The 18469-nt window shown below is 29.1% G+C and overlaps 1 protein-coding gene across 2 annotated transcripts in view; it reads left to right on the top strand.

Moving 5' to 3' along the window:
- Window positions 1–18469, top strand: part of e (nonribosomal peptide synthetase ebony) — a 105690-nt gene that overhangs the window by 38477 nt on the left and 48744 nt on the right. For both annotated transcript variants that reach the window (XM_075376397.1, XM_075376402.1), the window contains exons 2-3: window positions 8095–8226; window positions 15983–16282. In XM_075376397.1, coding sequence (XP_075232512.1) covers window positions 8097–8226; window positions 15983–16282 — 430 coding nt within the window. In that variant the 5' untranslated portion in view covers window positions 8095–8096. The remainder of the gene's footprint in view (window positions 1–8094; window positions 8227–15982; window positions 16283–18469) is intronic.

The following is an 18469-nucleotide window of genomic DNA, read 5'->3' as shown; positions in this document are numbered from 1 at the left end:
TTTAATCTGTTTCAAAAATTTTCTGTTAAGGAAGTCTACCTCTCAAAACAAAGGTTGGATACTGTAAACCTGTCTTATGATAGGGCAATCCACTATCACGAAAGAACTTTTGTCTAGCAAAGATTTCAGTAGATTTTAGCAACCGATTTCTGCACGAAAGAAAATCATTAATATAACTCCAGTTAAAAGTGATTATGAGATCTGGTGATGAACGATCGTTAGTCAGGGTAAACATTACAATCGTCTGTAAAATAGTACGTTCCACTCAATACCTCGCGCATTCATAATAAAGTTTTCAAAGTTTTAAAGAATCGTATCAGACCAGTTTCTATCGGTAAATAATCGCCAGAATCAGTCGGTGAATGTTGTCAACTGTTAGCGATTGAATATATTGATTTATCAGTCGAGCTTGCTAAATATTGCAATATTTATTTTACCCGACAAACCCACTAGAAGCATTTTCAAACATTATTTATGCACTTATAAAGCAGTTTCTTAAAGTATAAAAAATAAATTAAAACAGTTTCTTTAACTATAAAAAATAAATTAGATTAGTTAAAATACACTCTATAATTATAATATGATATAAATTCAGTATCCGGATATAGATTGTATTTTTATTTTATTTTAAGAAGAAATTAACAATAGAACGGATTAATAACTAAACCAATATAATTGTGGTTTTCTTATAAATAAACTAATTTAGCAATAAATGGGTAACATATTCATGAATCTTTTTCATTCTTCCTCTGTAGATAACAATTCATATTTTAACCTAAATATCGCTTTTTATCCTTATTTAATATTAAAAATTATTATTTTTTAATAATGCGTCAGTAAAATGTATAGTTAGGTTTTACTTTTAAAAGTATTTTATTCTTAAAATAAAATAATCGTCTTCATTCAAGAATTATAGGAACTAAAAATATGAATAGAACTTCACAATCGAACTGGCTTCTCCACTTCAGAAGATTTGCAAAGGGGTCGCTTTGTTACAATTGATGTTTAAAAGAGTTCTGAATTTACAATCATAAAGTACATACTTGAAGCTGATTTATTCACTTTATTAATATATTTTTTTATATATAAATTGTGCTCATTATATTAAACATGTTAAATAAATTTTAAGTATAGATTCTTACATATTTTTTTTCAATTTATATAAAATATTTTACACCATATTAAGTGTTTTCATATTCTCTCGTAATCGGTACTTCATTCTATTTGAAGATAACTGATACAAAATAGAATTATGTTCAAAATTTAAGCAAAATTATACAAAATTTAGAAAGATGTTTTGGTTTTAAAAATAAATTCATCAATATACAGCAGTAAGGGGATATGAAACATGTTAACAATTAATCTTTTGAAGACTTACAGTTAATGGCTGTTCCTTTATATTCATTTCAGCTATACAATTCGTCGACAGGCAGATTTTTAAACAAATTTAGATATTCTCAATGACTCAAATGAAATGAGTAGATTTGTGAAAACTTAGGTACCTAGTTACTTGCTAAGAGACTATAAAAAAATCTTTTGAAATGCAAATGCAAATGCCAGTAAATATTCAATGAAAACCACTTAAAGTACAGCATAAAAAAAAAAATAATGAATAAAAATAAATCACTATATTCCTGTTTCTAATAAAGAAGTTAGAACAAGTAGCTATTTAATTCTCTTTATTTCTCTGCATGTTATTCCTATAATTTTGTTTACTGCTCATACGCGATCGGTAACTGTTTTACGTTTTATTCGTATTCTTATTTCAATGGACGGAATAAATAACAATGTAGAATCATTAAAAGAAATTATTTTTATAACTATAATAATATTTGAATATTGATAATTAAGTTCAAAAGAACATAATAGTAATTTAAGCCAAAAAGGTAAAATTTTCTAAGAAAATTAAATTAATAGTTCCTTTTACTTTTTTAGATAAAAGATAATACTATTATATGTTAAATTACATAAAAAAGTATGGTGTGTGGGTTTGTTTGATTATTTTATGTCGTATGTTTGCTATTGGCGCAGAGCGGACCAATGGTGGTGCGCCGGGCGGGTGCGCACGGCAACTCTCTCTCAGCCAACTCTCTCCCGATAGAAGCAGTCCGTTGTCAATTAATTTAGAGATTATTTAATTTAATTTCTAAGCGTATATTATTTTTATTTATTAATTTTTCAATAAAAGAAAAGGATTATATTCCTTTAAAAGAAAATAATTATAAATATAAGGAATATTTAGCAGCATAAGAAGGATTCGTTATTTACCGGATAGAGTCGTTGGCATACGACCGGCGCATCACTCTGCATCAATAGCAACAGCTGGACCGGCAACTAAAACACCACACGGATTCATACAAGACTAAACGAAGACGCCCTTCCTGTTAATATGGCTAGAGTTAAACATTATATCTTTATTAAAAAACTATTAAATTCTAATAATCGCTTGATTAAACTTAGCCCTTAAGTCTATTTTAAACATAAAAACACCAAAATGTTCAGAAAAATATTCTCTACGCACTAATATTTCTTATCTTAAAATATTTCTGTAAACATGAAGATATATCTGTAAAACATTCTTAATATTCTCACAAACATGAGGATACGAACACGTCGAGGGTCCAGGGGACAGCGATCCCTGGCTAGACGTTATTGGCTAGTGTTAAATTATATTAAATGATATATTACACTACATGAAAATTAAAGGTTTTTTTTTTTACATAAGTCGATATTTGGTTTTTTTTTTGTATTCACATGCTTTTCTCTCGAATAAACTGTCTTTTACCGGTTACTTTTATCATCTTTACCGTCTTTTATCGACGGTTAGTTTCAGTCGCATGGCTTGAGCTAGCGGGTGAAAATGAATTTTCTTTATTTTTTAAGTATGAGGAGTACGAAAGTACCATCTACTTAAACTGGGATTTCCTTATATGTGTATATATAAATAAATATATATATATATATATATATATAGGCCTAATTATAACATTTTTGGCTCGAAAATTTCCAAAACTACAGCGTCAATATCATTGATATTTAGATATGCTTTAGTACTGTATCTGAAGTTTTGCACGTGAGAATTTTATGAACATTGATTTAGTCATTCTTGAGTTATGCTCAATTTAAGGTCCATAAGAATTTGAGGTTATGTTAACTGTGTATTTTTCATACGCTTGTTCACTGATTCAAAGTGGTGAGCGAGTTGAAACTTGAAACTTGAAAGTGAAATATGTAGAGGAATATGTGGAATATGCAGTGCGTTGTACTCTGAAAATCAGAGCGTTTCTGGCTGCGAAGTAGAGGGCGTCGGTCTCCTTGTGCAGAACTGCGTAAGTTTTTTTTTTTTAAATTTAAACCTCTTTATAATCTAAAAATAAATTAAGAGTTAATTCTCACAAAAAAAAAGAAAAATAATCCTGATTAATCGTAATTAATTAAAATATGTTGTGGTTATCACGTAGTCGAGTGAATCGATTACAACCTATTGAAATTTGTATCCGAGCAATTATTTATGCAGTATTTCCTTATACGTGAAACTTAATATAAGTTTTAAATTTATCATATTTAATGTTAATTTTAATAAACATAATAATAGATCTATTTTTGTATGTAAATAAAAATTTACAACGAACGAAGTGTATATGGCCGGAGTATAACCCATCAAAATTTCTACGCTTACTACTAATTCGCCAAGAAAATGTTATTATTGAAATGAAAATAAAAGTTATCACTGCTTCTAAAAATTATCTCCAAAGATATATATTACGTATTGAAAAATAAACTAATCTGAATTTTATTACCGACTCTAAGAACAATTAAAAACCGTTCCACAAGCCGCGCAGTAAACCGGTTAATTCCAACTCCAACTTTATGCCTGGATTGATCGATTAAACCGGGATTTTAGATCTCTTGAAGATCTTGAAAAAGTTCTTTATTGTGTATGTGTGTGTTTGCGTAAGTTTTATATATTTTATACAATTAAGACATTAAAAGTCTTTAGAATATCCTTGACAGGACCACCAGCACAATTCGTAATCTCTCTGGCAATTAAGAATGGGCTGATCTTCTGAAAGTTTCCATTCTCCCTCGTAATGACTAAATATCTTGGTTTGGGCGCATTATTGTCAAACAAAACTTTCTTCAAGTCTCTATTGATTTTGTCAGTATTTTATTTGATTCTCTCTGTCTCCTTACCACATTTCCTCTATGCTTGTGGCGAATCGGCTGTTTCTAAATGAGGGTGTTTACGCGTACCTTCTGCCACGTTTTGTTGTTCAAGTTCTTACATTGTGTTTGATCCCTTCTGCAGGAAAATTAGCCGCCGGGGTACACCCCCACTCCAAGGCTACTAACCTTGGAGGTCCGATCCAGTACTCCGGTGAAACCAGCATATGTCCTGGCAGAAAGCGGATGCGCAATCTCTGCACTGACTCCAGGCTCCTACTCACTGAAGATTTCAGAGCTCCCGTGCACCGACATACATGGGCATCATTGCTACATGCTTGCCATCGCAGGGGGCATGTGGACAACGGAAGGGTCTGTACACCTGCAATAACATTGATCCTGGCCGCCACACCGCTAGCTCTAAAAGTGATATAAGTCTATTTCCAAATCATTTAAATGTTCATGATCTGCTGGTGGCCAAAAAATCAAATCCATCTTAGTGACCTGAAGTGGAATGACACGTTAAACAGAAAAAACTCATTCCGAGAAAAATACTCGGTGCCCCATTAGCCAGCTATATGTAATGTACATATGTACAATTGTTGCCGCCCTGGACGTGAAATGTAGGGGATTTCCTCTAGACGTGAGGATTATCTACCTCAGGACATTATTATTATTGTTGTTATTATTATTACCTTATAGTGTTATCATTAATCATGTTAATTGTACATTAAAGTTCGAATTAGGACTTCATTGTTTTATGGACTTTGTTAATGGAAATTCATTAAGAGAACATTTTTGATACGACTTGTACATTCCTTCTGAAGTCAAGTCGTTCATCATTAGGAAAAATTTTAAATAGAAAACCTTTATATGATAAAATTATTAATATCGATCGCTGTTATAAGGCTTACCGGTTTTCTAAGATATTTAATTCTTAATTGAAAACATTATCTTCTATATCTCATTTTTATGAGCGAAAAGGACAATAGGAGACTAGTTTACACCTCACTTTCCTTGTTATCTTCAGTACGACAACATCATTTTTTGAGAGGACGGCCGATGAATCGATGATTCATAAAAGTATGCTGAAAATAGCACATTCATTATACTTAAAAAGCTTCTGCAAAACTTAATACAAAAAATTTTAATAATAAAAAAAGCGTCGCCTAATTTTTTTTTAGAAATACGAGAAACAGGAAGTCTTCGAGGATTACCATTTGAAATCTGAAACAGGATTCCTTAAACTTAAATATTGATAGATGGTTTACAGAAATATTGATTGCAAGGCTTTCTTGTGTGAATTATTAAAATTATTAAAAGTCGAATGAATTTTTAAAATAATCGTATAGTCAAACCAGAATATTATTATAAGTTTTTGTTTATTATAAAGTTTATTGTCTATAACGAAGTATTATATTATTAATAATCGGAATAAAATTTCTCTCTCTCTCTCTCTCTCTCTCTCTCCCTCTCTCTCTTTCTTTCTTTCTTTCTCTGAATTCATTTATATTATCGTTATTATTTAAACTTGATTAATTATTTTATAATTGGTGCATTCTTTAATTAATTAATGTTTAATAAAAACAGTTCTTGTCATTGTAAGATAACAATTATACCAACCCCCACATTTATTTTTATTTTTAGTTATTACTATATTAATTTTCTTTACCACTTTCATTTTATTACTTTATTATTATCTTTGAAGGGAGACTATAGAAGAAAGATAAACTGCACGACGTATTTGATAGAATCTTTTCAGACCGATAAACTGAGAAACCTTGACAACCCCGACAAACCTCGAACTGAGATGTTATATTAGTCTCGATGAACAAAGTAAACCGGCGGCTGGAAAATTCAGATTATAAACTTGAATTTGAAAGCAGGTCCTATAGCATCACGTAAGGGTTATTATACGTTTCGTTTAGTTACACGAGTTAAAATCAAGGGAAACTTGTTGATAAATAACGCAACGGGAAAATTCCTTAATACGCATTTAATATGAAATACTTATATGTTCCTTCGAAACGATTTTAATTGAAACTGGATTAAACTGAATAATGTCTCTTTTGTTACAGCTTTACTTCATAAAATTAAAAAAATGAAATTTAAATCGTAAGGTCTCTCTTAATCCATATCTCACACGGCTATTTACAAAAATAAAGGCAGTAACAGCCTTTAAAGAAAAAGAAACTTTTTTTTCTTATGTTGTTATTTATTACTTATTAATATAAATGTATATAAATAATATACATTATACAATAGTAGACTTTTGAAAAGTTAAACTTTATTTTCATTTTTTTCTCAAAATTATTTCAATTAAGTTATAAATTTTATCTTATTTTATGCGGTCAAAAATGAATTGCTACTGCATTTATTGTTGTTAAGTATCCGAAATTAGTAAATAAATTTTACAGGTTCTCAATCAAGTTGTCCGTTTAAAAGCGATTGCGTTTATTTATCGATCACAATAAAATAAAAGCTCGCAGTAATTAATAAATTAGTCACAGGTAATAAAACAAAAAATAACATCGTTAAAAGATAACGTGTTGCAAGGAGATTACGAGAAAATACTAAATTTTGTATCTACACTCTTCACTCGATACATGCTGAAAATAAGAGTGGTATTTAATTTGCTGTAATAGGAATTACTGTAATCGAATTGTAACGAGTAAATACTGCTGCAATACCGTAAACCTGCACGAATAAAAATCTCTGTAATTTTATAATATTTAAAGTAATTAACTTTAAAATTTAAATGCAAGGTCGGTTACATATTCGCATTTCATATTTATATGACAATCTACCTACAATAACCTCAGGCGGCTTTAAGGGCGAGTAAGAGGTATATTTTAGTCTGTAAAATTGTTAGTTTTACCAAGGTCCAAGATTCTAAAATCGTAACATTTTTTACAACAAATGTAACTGGACATCATTGGTTGTTATACTTACATCGTGATCTCTATTGCTAAAATTTTGAGTTTCATTAACAAAAAAAAAAAAATAAGATAACAAAAGTCCGATATTCAGATGTAGATAATTAAATGTGACCTCGAGTAGTTTACTATCATATTTTGAGGAAATCCTTCTCTGCAAGAACAATAAATTTACCTTATTTTTGTACGAGGGTTAGTTATTTCCTTCTTTTCCGAGCATATTTTCAGTGAATGTCAAGTTGAATTTCTAAATTGAACTCGATCTTTTGATCTCAAGGCTTTGCGTTCTATATTTCTTTAGAGTACATCCAGTTTTGCAATGATACTAAAAAACCGGTTTAATTTTTTATAAAAATTAAACTAACACGTGTAAAATTATTTTTATAAACTATACCTTTTTCGTAATTACATCAAAAAGAAATACAATATGATAATTAATAATTTCTAGTTAAATTTTATGCAAATAAGGTTTGTAGAAATTCATTCAATATTTTATTGATATAATTATCTGGATTAAATTAAGCACAATCTAATTTAAATAACTAGAGCGATTAATTCATTATTTTTAAATATTTAATTTAAGCACTTAACATTGTGGTTTCAAAATAATACTTTTATTCATGATTTTTTAATAATTGACAATGAATTAATTATTAAAAGATAAAATAATCATACTGCAATTCCGTAATTTTACTTTTTTTAAAAAACTTTATTTTCAACTTTTAAAGAAATTAAGTAATAATTTTAATATAGTACATTTCTGCAAGTTACATACACAACTCAATGAATTAATAATTTTAATTATTTAAAATTTGATAATAAGATTTAAATTAACATTATATTTAAATTAAAAAATAGTTATAATCAACGTCATTCATTCAGATTTTAAATGTTGCAGCAGTTTTTTCGAACCGCTCCGTAAATTCAAGTTCAATTATTAACGATACTATTTGTTTATTTTATTTTTTTATTTATTTATTTTTTGTTGTTTCAGAAATGGGATCTATCCCTCAGGTATCCATGCTGAGAGGGGGATCCACCCAGATTCAGCCTATTAAATATATTCATAGGTTATTTGAAAGAAACGCTACCCTCCATAGCAACACACCGGCCGTTATATACAGAGGTATGTATTCCCTTAAAATATTTTTAATTTAAAAAAAATCTGTTTTTTATGAACTTAAGAGTTTTTCAGTAATACAATTACGGTTTCACTGTAAGAACTTTATGAAAAAGATCTTTCGACAGTCTTTTTTTTTTATCAAATTACTTACTCTTAAGCGTAAATACTTTCCGGAGCATTTTTATGAGACTGTTTCATCTACAATAAGGTTCACTTGCGAAATGTAACCGAATTCTCGAATCGGAATTAAAATTATTCTTCATAATAAGCGCTCAACAATGTTCTTGGATTGGATTTTGGGTGCGTGTGCATGTAAGTACAGCTTGCAATTGTTCGGTCGATTGCGAGTCAGGTTTCATCTGGTTAGTTTAATCTAGGTATTTAGTGCAAATATTTCTCATTAGAAAACGTTTTTTGTTCCCTTGTCCGATGTTCCATTTAAGTAAGAACTTTATCTTTAAAGTTCTTTAACTTTAATAATCTTCCTATCCGCATTTAACTTTAATAGTAACGGAGCTTGTTCGTTAAAGATAGATGGAAAAGGAAATCCATAAAGGATCTAACATATAATCTGAAATTTTTTTCTATCGTTGATTTTACTATAATTCCAGCCTAGATAATTTTCTACGAGGCAATACAACTCTTCTTGTATGAAACCCCGTTAAACACATCAAGTACAAACCCCCGTCATGATTTATGTTAATAATTTTTAATATCGTTTGTGTATCTTTGAACAAATGAAATACATTTGGTTACCAAAATTTTTATCAAAGAAAAACCCATCAAGAAGGTCACTTTTCCATAAAAAAAATTCAGAGTCCAGTGATATATTCTTCCCCTCGTATGTAGTGCCAACATATAAAAATGTATTGTTTTTTGACAGAAATGGATGCATTAATCTGTTAACAATAACATTAAAAATAAACCCGAAAGTAAATGTTATGAATTATTAACACTGGCACTTAAATTTAACCCTCCTTCTTGTTTTCTTCAGAAGATAAACAGTAAATACTTGGTATGACATCTGGATACTTTCATCATCAGAAGTCGGAAAGAAACGTTAATACGTTATTAAACATAGGCTATACAACATAGATTATTAAGCATTACTGATACATTAATTATGAAACTGATTTTAAAAAAAAAAACGTTTCTATTGAAAATCAATGTCATGCCTTGGCTCTTAAAAGGGAGTAGTTCCCTTCGCCTTTAATGACTGATAAATTTTTAATCACACTTTTCTACTGTCATTTTTTTTAATAATATCCCACATCATCCGATATATAGAGGAAATTTAAAATAAATCGTAGTGAAAAACACTAATATATTTGTAATCTGTTCTAATTATTAATCTTCCTCTCATTATCATCCATAAAATCATTCTTATAATGTCATTCATCCTTCAAAATCTCCTAAACACCTGCTATACAGATAACACCTTCTGACCTCTTCAAAAACATTTACAAAGGTGAACTCTTTCATGTATCAAAACTGCATTATAAAAAATAAACAAATTAAAGTTATTGAATTATTATTAATTGATTGGTTGATTTAGCTTTCAAAATAGAACTAATGGAATATAGCAACTTAAAGTAAAATATTGATTGATTTGCACGGTATTTGTCCCACCATTCGGTCGCCCTAAGTATAAGACCGAATGTCTGTGCCACAAACGGGTACTGAGCCTCCAATCAGTTTAGCGACCAATGTCCTAACTAGCTCCTACAGCTAACCTAATTGCGTGAGCGAACTAAGTATGGCGCCACATACCACTTGCTTCGTGTCCCACCGCTCACTTGTCATATATGCGAAAACGGGTAGGCGCACCCCGTCAACTCTAAAAATATATATAACTAAAAAGTAAAGTGAACTGTCTCTTGAGGAGACGTATTGGTACGATGTCGCAGTCTCATAGCTCCTTTCTGGATCCTAATCTGGTTAGCACGCTCCGCATATGCACGCGTTATTGATTCCACTTAAACTTCGATGGCAAACCGATAGAGCATTGTCGGTACAGATTCTAAGAAGTTTTTTTTATAAATGACAATGGGAAATCCCTTTTTTGTCTTTGAAATGACTCCCCTCTTAAATTCTTCCCATGATATTATTCTGACTATTTCTAGTGTAATAATTAACATTAAGAACTCTGTCCCTACAAACACTACCAAGTTTATTAACGTTATTATGCATAATGCATTCTATTTGATACTAATCTTCTTGAAATATTAAATTTTGATTCCTCCTTCCCGAAAACTTAATCTCCTCTAACATTAGGATTTTTGATACAAATATTCAGTGGATAAGAAACAGGGCCGAAGTAATTGAAATATTCTTTTATAATGAATCACAAGAATCATATTTTCAGAACACTGACTGAACAAGATAGAAAGTAGGTAATTTAAAGTTTGTTGAAGGTTTTATAGAACTGCACGTGCGTGTAAAAACTGGTGAGTGTCGGTTTTTATTAAAGACTACCTTATTAACTATGCGAAGTTACTATATGTATGCGGAAGAAATTAATTTTGACTGCTATACAATTTAAGTCTAAAGAGATTTACAGATCTCCTTCTGGTTCTGTTTTAACCTTTGCACGTAAATTGTCGGTAACTCTTTTTTAAAATTCCTAATAAATTCAATATAATAGTCTCTGGCGATTTTAATGTTAATTTTCTACAAATTTCTACTTAATGACAAATGAGATATAAACGCGTTTTGAGTTAGTATTTCTTTACTAACTTCTGCCTCCAGACAAATAAATATATAAGTCCCTCTATCACCTACATTAACAATAATTTTACAAATTACCAAAAGATATTCTATCCTTTTGCGCAGGTTTATAGAAGGTTTTCAGATTAAAACTGTTGATTTGTCCTTTGACCAGATTTCATTTACTAATGAAATCATACAATTTTTCAAAACAACCCTTTTTTTATTATTTAAAAAAAGTAGTCAATAAAGATTCAATTAGAAGTTTGAGAACTTTATTGTGAAAAAAATTTTGAAAGTAATAAAAAAAGCAGCTTTGATGAAAAATATAACAATTTTCTTAATGTATCTCGGTAGGCGCCTTCTTTAGATTACCCTTTAGTAAAATAGAAACAGTTTAAATATAAAAAGAAAATCGCATGTGTTAACGAAAGGGATATTAAAGTCTAGCTTTGTCCAATGGAATTTCCGTGGAATGTTTAAATATAATTTGTCTGAAGATTTCCAAAATTGTTTGAAAAATTATAAACAGATTTGTGCTAACGTAATTTGTAATGCTAAAAGAATACATTATGATAATTTAATTTCGAATTCAAACAACAAATTTAAAACTAGGCTTGGAAGTAATAAGAGTGAAAGCAAATTTAGAAATCAAGCGTGTGCCAGATAACTTACAAAAAAAAATTCAATTTCTGTTTTATCTTATCTCGTATTTTTGTAGCGGAAGAATTTAATAATCTCTTTTTTCATTGTTTCAAATAACAATAGCATTGATCTATTTCCAACAAAGCCTTTCACCTTTTCTTTTTCTGTTTAGCCTCCGGAACCATTACTTCAGAGGATGAATGAGGATGATATGTATGAATGTAAATGAAGTGTAGTCTTGTATATTCTCAGGTCGACCACTCCTGAGATGTGTGGTTAATTGAAACCCAATCAATCACCAAAGAACACCGGTATCCATGATCTAGTACTCAAATCAAAAAGCCTTTCACCTGGAATAATTTTGTTGATGAATCATATTTTTATTTCTCGTTGATGCACAGGAAGTTAAAACTGTAATTTAAAGTATAAAGAATAAAGGTACTGACGAATCTCTTGCCAGTATTTTAAAAGAAGTTGTAGATACTATTATTGTTCTTTTTATAAATTTAATTAACGAATCTTTTAGCAGTAGAGTACTTCAAAGTGCCTAAAGACTTCCGATATTATTTCACTCCTTATGGAAGGTTCAACCCTTAATTTACAAAATTTTTTGGCCGACTTCGTTATTGTTTGTATTTTCTTAAGTACCTGAAAAAAATTACGAAAAGTAAACGTAAAATTTCAACGTATAAATTTTCAGCATAATTTTAGGAAAATATTGTCTACTGTCACCGTCATTTCCCAATTTTTAGAAAATATATTAAACAGCGTAGATAACAAAAATATTCCTTTTTTTGCGATGTCAATAAACCATTCGATTTAATTTCACATTTTTTTACCAGTAAAAAACTTAGTAACTAGGCTCTCAGAAAAATTTCTTACAATTGACTACGTCATATCTTACCAAACGTAAACAGATAAATTAAATTTCATCGTTTGATAAGAACACACAAAGATATAGAATGTATAGTGCTACAAAAGATGTCCTTGGTCCGGTGATTTTTTGTTTATTAATTATCTCTTTAATATTCTCAACCAATCATTACTAACCTCTTCGCAGATGATGCTACTGTATCTACATTCAAAGATAATTATTTAAAAAGTATTGAAAATTCTAAAATAGCAGTTCAAAGAATCTATTTATTGGATGGATTGTAACAATCTAACTTTAGATAAGAATAAAACTGTTCCACTGCGCTTCTCCGTGTTCAGATGTAATAAAGCGTGGACGAAATTCCCATTAATGACAATGATTGTACTTCAGTTATCCATATTGCGAATTTTCTGAGTGTTTTAATAGATGGCACATTCTTTTGTGGTGATTAAATCGATTTCGTTTGCATTATTAAATTGTGTCAAATTATATTCTGTCAAAAGTATATTTCACCTCTTAGTGCTCCCTCAGAAACTCAAAACACGTCTTTAAGATACAAAAAATGTTTGGTTTCCATAAATACGGATCATGTAGACCGATATTCAGTAAATTAAATGAAAATTTTATGTTTTGGTGTTTAGACAATGACAAAGTTTTAAACTTATCAATTTTAAAATATGAATAAAATTAGGTTTTAAGAATCATACAGCCTAAGTAATGTGAAAAAGATATTTTTACAAAAAAGAGTAGGTTTAACTCACAGTGTGAGTTAAAATAGACTCACAGTGTGAGTTAAAATAGACTCACTTAAAGTACTAAATTTAAATTTTTGAGCTTTTTTGGTCATCTTCTCCAGTCTATTAATTTTTAGAGTTTTTAATGTGATTCAGTAAAATATTCTTTACTGAACTAAACTATTCTTTTCACTTTCTTTCATGGTTTTTTGAAATTTATTTTTTTTATAATTTTTGACATTCATTTTATTTTATTTTATTTTTATCAATAATAAATGCGGATGGAACTACTTAAGAATATGACAATAAAAAATTCCAGTCTTCAGTAATAGTCATTTTTAACGCAAGTATGCTTGCTATGAATTCACTAATTTCTGTGAGAATCATTGGAATCTGCTGTATACACCACAAGTTAGATCTACAACTATCTCTTGCAATTCAACATCAATTACTGGTCTGATTTATCTAAACCCTTGGAGTAAGTGAATTGTAGCAACAAATATGTAATAGCCAAAAGAAATTCATTTGTTGTGTTGTGAATGCCGTGTTCTATCTGTTAACATGAAGAATTATTAGAAAATAATATTAATTTGTGTGTTTAATTAAATGTGTCAAACTCTATTAAAAAGTATTAATTTGTACAAAGTTCAGGTAGACAATTAATAACACCATTAAAATCATCCATTGCAACAGCGAAACATCCATTAATGACATCAATCTGCCACAAATTCTTCCTAAATATTAACCATTAGATAAATATTAACGATCATTAGATTGTCAAATTGCAAGAAATTTTCTATTAAATATTACTCTAATATTTGTGGAGTATGAAAATACCATTCACTTAAATAGTGGTTTCCTTGTACATATATATATATATAGTGTATATATATATATATATATATATATATATACACAGAAAAGTCCCACGAAGAAACTTTCAGGACATCTTCTACTGGTAAAAACAATGAAAAAAATTTATAGGAACGCTTTCTTTTCGAGTTATGGCTAGAGAAAGATTTCACCCGGATTTCAGCTCTTCTAATAAAAAAAACCCCTACTGTAATTTTTAGGACCCAAATTAAGAAGTAAAGTTGGTTGGTGGTTTCTTGTGTAATTTGACCTGAGAAATAGGATAAAATTAATCCCAGAACTGTAACACCATTATTTTTTTAAGATATTCAACATAAAACACAAAATTCGGTGTTGAAAAACAAGATTGTTTTAGGTTTCGTAAAACAATAGCTTCGTAAGATGACTAATAAGTGCAAAAGATTTAGTAACAAAACTTGTGTAGAATTTAATTCTGAGAAATTAATGTAAATACAGCCAATAAAAAGTAAACATAACCTAGACGAAACATAGATAGAAAATCCAATTATTCTTTCTGTATCTAATAAGTATTTTTTTTAAAAACAAAACCGCTATTACTGAAAATAATTTTAAAATAAATACAAAATTTATAAAACAATATTTTAGCTGTGTATATTCAATAATTTTACACAAGTAAAACGAAATAATCGCGTAAAAACCAAATTTAAAATGTATGTTACTTTAGAAATAGTTTTGTAAACTTTATTGTACAGGTTGGTAATACTTTCTTGTAAAATATGGTCTACAATGAAAATTGTATATTTTGCTTCACTAAAATACCGATTTTTAAAAGTTTTTATTTGTGTTTTATTGGCTGTATTTACATTAATTTTCTCAGAATTAAATTCTATACAAGTTTTGTTCTTCCGTATTTATTAGTCATTTAACAAAGCTACAAACCTAAAAAAAAAAAAAACTTGTTTTTCGACACCGAATTTTGAGTTTTACATTGAGTATCTTAAAAACTACTGAAATTTCAGTTCTGAACTTTTTTTATCCTATTTCCTAGCTCAGATTACATAAGAAACCATCCACTTTACTCGTTAATTTCGGTCCTAAAAATTATTGTAGGGCTTCTTTTAATTTGAAGACCTGAAATCCGGGCCGGATTTCTAGTAAAACTTTCACTAGCCTTAACTCGAAAACAAGGCGTTTCCAGAACTATGTTTATATGAACTTTTTCCATTACTTTCACCATAGAACATCTTAAAGTTTCTGTGTCTTCATGGGACACTGAAGTTATGCACTTGAAAATTTGATGAAAATTGGTTGAGTTGTTTTTGAGTTACGCTCAATTTAAAGTCGAAAAAATTTGGGTAGAGCAAGTTAGACAGTTGACTAGAATGAGTAGATACTTTCTAAAGGAAACAAAGTAGAATAATGTAAGTCGGTTTTCTTGTATAGACCTGCACAAAAATTATTTTTATTTCATTTTTAAAACAGATGTTCTAAAATCAAAAAAAAATTATAAATATTTATAATGATTGGAGCAAACAGAAAAAGATTAGATTACTGTACAAGCAGAAGTGGAAGTTTTGCAGAATAGCCTTTGTCCTATTCAGAAAATCATACATATTTCTTAATGTTTAACTGTTAAAATAAAAGGGAAGAAATTATAATTATAGTTTCAATGACAAACTGCATTCCTTACCGTCTAATGGTTTCATAACATCTGTAACACCTTAGTGAGTAGCATAGTTGAAATAAAATAGTGTGCATTAATGAAAAGGCACCATAGTCAGAGTATGTTAAATAAACCAAATTTTAATAATTCTCTGATAAGGATCTCCTCATTCCAAGTTAACTTATTTTCTATTTTTTTGTTTTTATTTTCTTATTTTTTAACTTATTTTCATTTATAATATGCATAGTTTTAATTCTATTATTAATAAAAATATAATTAGACTCATAACTGATTTCATTTCAGGTTTACAATCCAATGTTGTTCATAAGTTAAACTACCAAGAACTAGACAGAGCAGCTAATCGGTTAGCCCAAAATATTCTTAAACAAATTCATAACAGAAACAGTCAACCTAATTCTGATGGTGACTGGGTTATAGCAGTCAACTTATCTCCAAGTGACGCTCTCATTCTGACACTTCTTGCTATTTGGAAAACCGGTGCTGCTTACCTTCCAATAGATAAATGTGCTCCTCCGACCAGAGTGAAACATATCATCTCAGAGGCTAAACCTGTTCTCATCATAATAGAAGAAGATAATAGTAGTAAGTATATTTATACAGAACATCTTGAAAATATATAACTCTTTTCTAACAAATGAAAACTGATTGCATCAGATAATTTTATTCAGGGAAGAAATTCCGTTATATTAAATTCATCCCCTCTTCTTTTAGACAAAATATAAGATAGAACGTAAAGTAAACGTAACGTAAAATTCATGATTATAACTCATTTTCAAATTTTTGAAATAATAATTACTCATGACATGAGTATGTCATTGACATTAACATGATAAAATTTAATAACACACTATAGAATATTCTAAAAATTGATTTTTAAAATTGAAAAAATGAAATTAAAAAATCATTTAATTTCTCTTAATTTAAAAAATGAACGAATCTATTTTCAAAAGATTAGAATTTATGCTTCTAAAAGGAATTTTTTTCAATTATTAATTTGATATCCATGATTTACTGTTTGAATCAACTACCTGTGTTTAAATTTCAATTAAAAGTACACCTTAACTCAAAACTACATGTATCATTAATTTAAGCTGAAATTTGTAAAAACTTTATCTTACTGTGAGCTAGCTTAAAAACTGTTTTATACCTTTATATGGCTCCTTCATCAGTGCCGTTACCAGTACCACTCTTTGGTAGACAATGTACAGACTAATTATACTCACTGATCAGCATGATGAAAGAACTCCATAATCAACTCCCAAAAGATCTTCTGGCAATCATGAACATAAAAGCAAAGTTTCAATGAATATTTCAAGTGTTACAATATTAAATTTTTTACTACAAATTATCAAATCATTAATAGTAAGAAATGATAATGAAATTAATTGTATTTAACTTAACTATTGCATTTGTAATGCAATAGTTAAGTTTTATGTGTGTAAAAATATGGATTATAATTATGAAAAAAATAAGTATTTGATAAGTATTTAATTCAAACCTATTTTGATGTTTTTATAATTTGCATAATACTGGCTATTACAAAATTAACTTAGTAATATTTTATTAGAAAAGAATTAATAAAACTATATATTTTTGGCAAAAGAAGTAAATTGAAAAAAAATATTATAATTCTAAAACAACATAATAAAATATAGTTTAAACTTCTACAAAAACAAATATGAAACAACTCACTTTTTAAATACTTGAAATATTCTTAAAAGATCCTTCAAGAATTACAACAAAACTTCTTCCTCAGCTGTAATGCCGATGATACCATAGTAAATATTGTTCATTTAAAACTGACTGGAAATCCATTGGCAATTTGATGAACAAAATAAACCAGATCTAATATACTATTTGAACAAACTACTTAGATAAGTACATCTCAGCAACAGCACTAACTGTAATATCATCATTAAGAAAGAAATTGCTTCATAGTTGTAAGAAGATCTTCAGAATACATATTTATATGTATATATATATATATATATATATATATATATATAGAAAGTGAACTGTTTTTAATTTATTTTTATAAAAGTTATTATAAATATTAGTAGAAACATCATTTCATACCTTACGTGGAATTATTATTTTTTTATATTCTGAGGCTTGGCATCTGAGGTCTATATTAATTTCAGTCACAGGGAAAAATCACTTTATTTCAACTACAGTATTTCATATACTATAAAAAAGCTTTACAGCTTTTAGAAATTTATAGTTTGGTCTATTGCTAGCTGGTCATTTGCAAGGTCTTCTGTGATGTTGCCTTTCATCCTACATCTGGATTCAAACTCAGTCTGGAGAATGCAGTCTTCATTGCACCTCACTGTAAGTGGGACCCTAAAAGAGCAGATAGGCTGATGTCATCCTTGAAAAAGGTAGGATGAAGTTAGCGTTGTACACCCAAGTCAGCCTGGTGATAAAAATTTCTTCATGTTGATTGCACTTTCCAGTCATTATCCATCTGTCGTCACTCCATTTCATTACATGTAGTTCTACCACACAAGAGAAACAAGAGATCAGCATTAATTGCCTCTTATTATCTTATAGCGAACTGTTTGCAACAGTCCTAGTGGTAACGTCTGTTTCCTCATTGCCTTGAATGCCTTGAATGGTGAGGGCTCCAGAGAAAAGCGAACGATGAGCCTTGGAGTCTTAGTTTGTGGTGCAAATCAAGAATTGTTTGAGTAATGGATCTGTGGTAGATTTGTTGCCTACGGTGGATAATAAGCTCATTAAATTTGTACAGAAAACAAATCTTTCAAT

Source organism: Lycorma delicatula, chromosome 1 (assembly GCF_047948215.1).
Source record: "Lycorma delicatula isolate Av1 chromosome 1, ASM4794821v1, whole genome shotgun sequence".
Lineage (NCBI taxonomy): Eukaryota > Metazoa > Arthropoda > Insecta > Hemiptera > Fulgoridae > Lycorma > Lycorma delicatula.
This window is presented reverse-complemented; position numbering and strand designations above follow the sequence as displayed.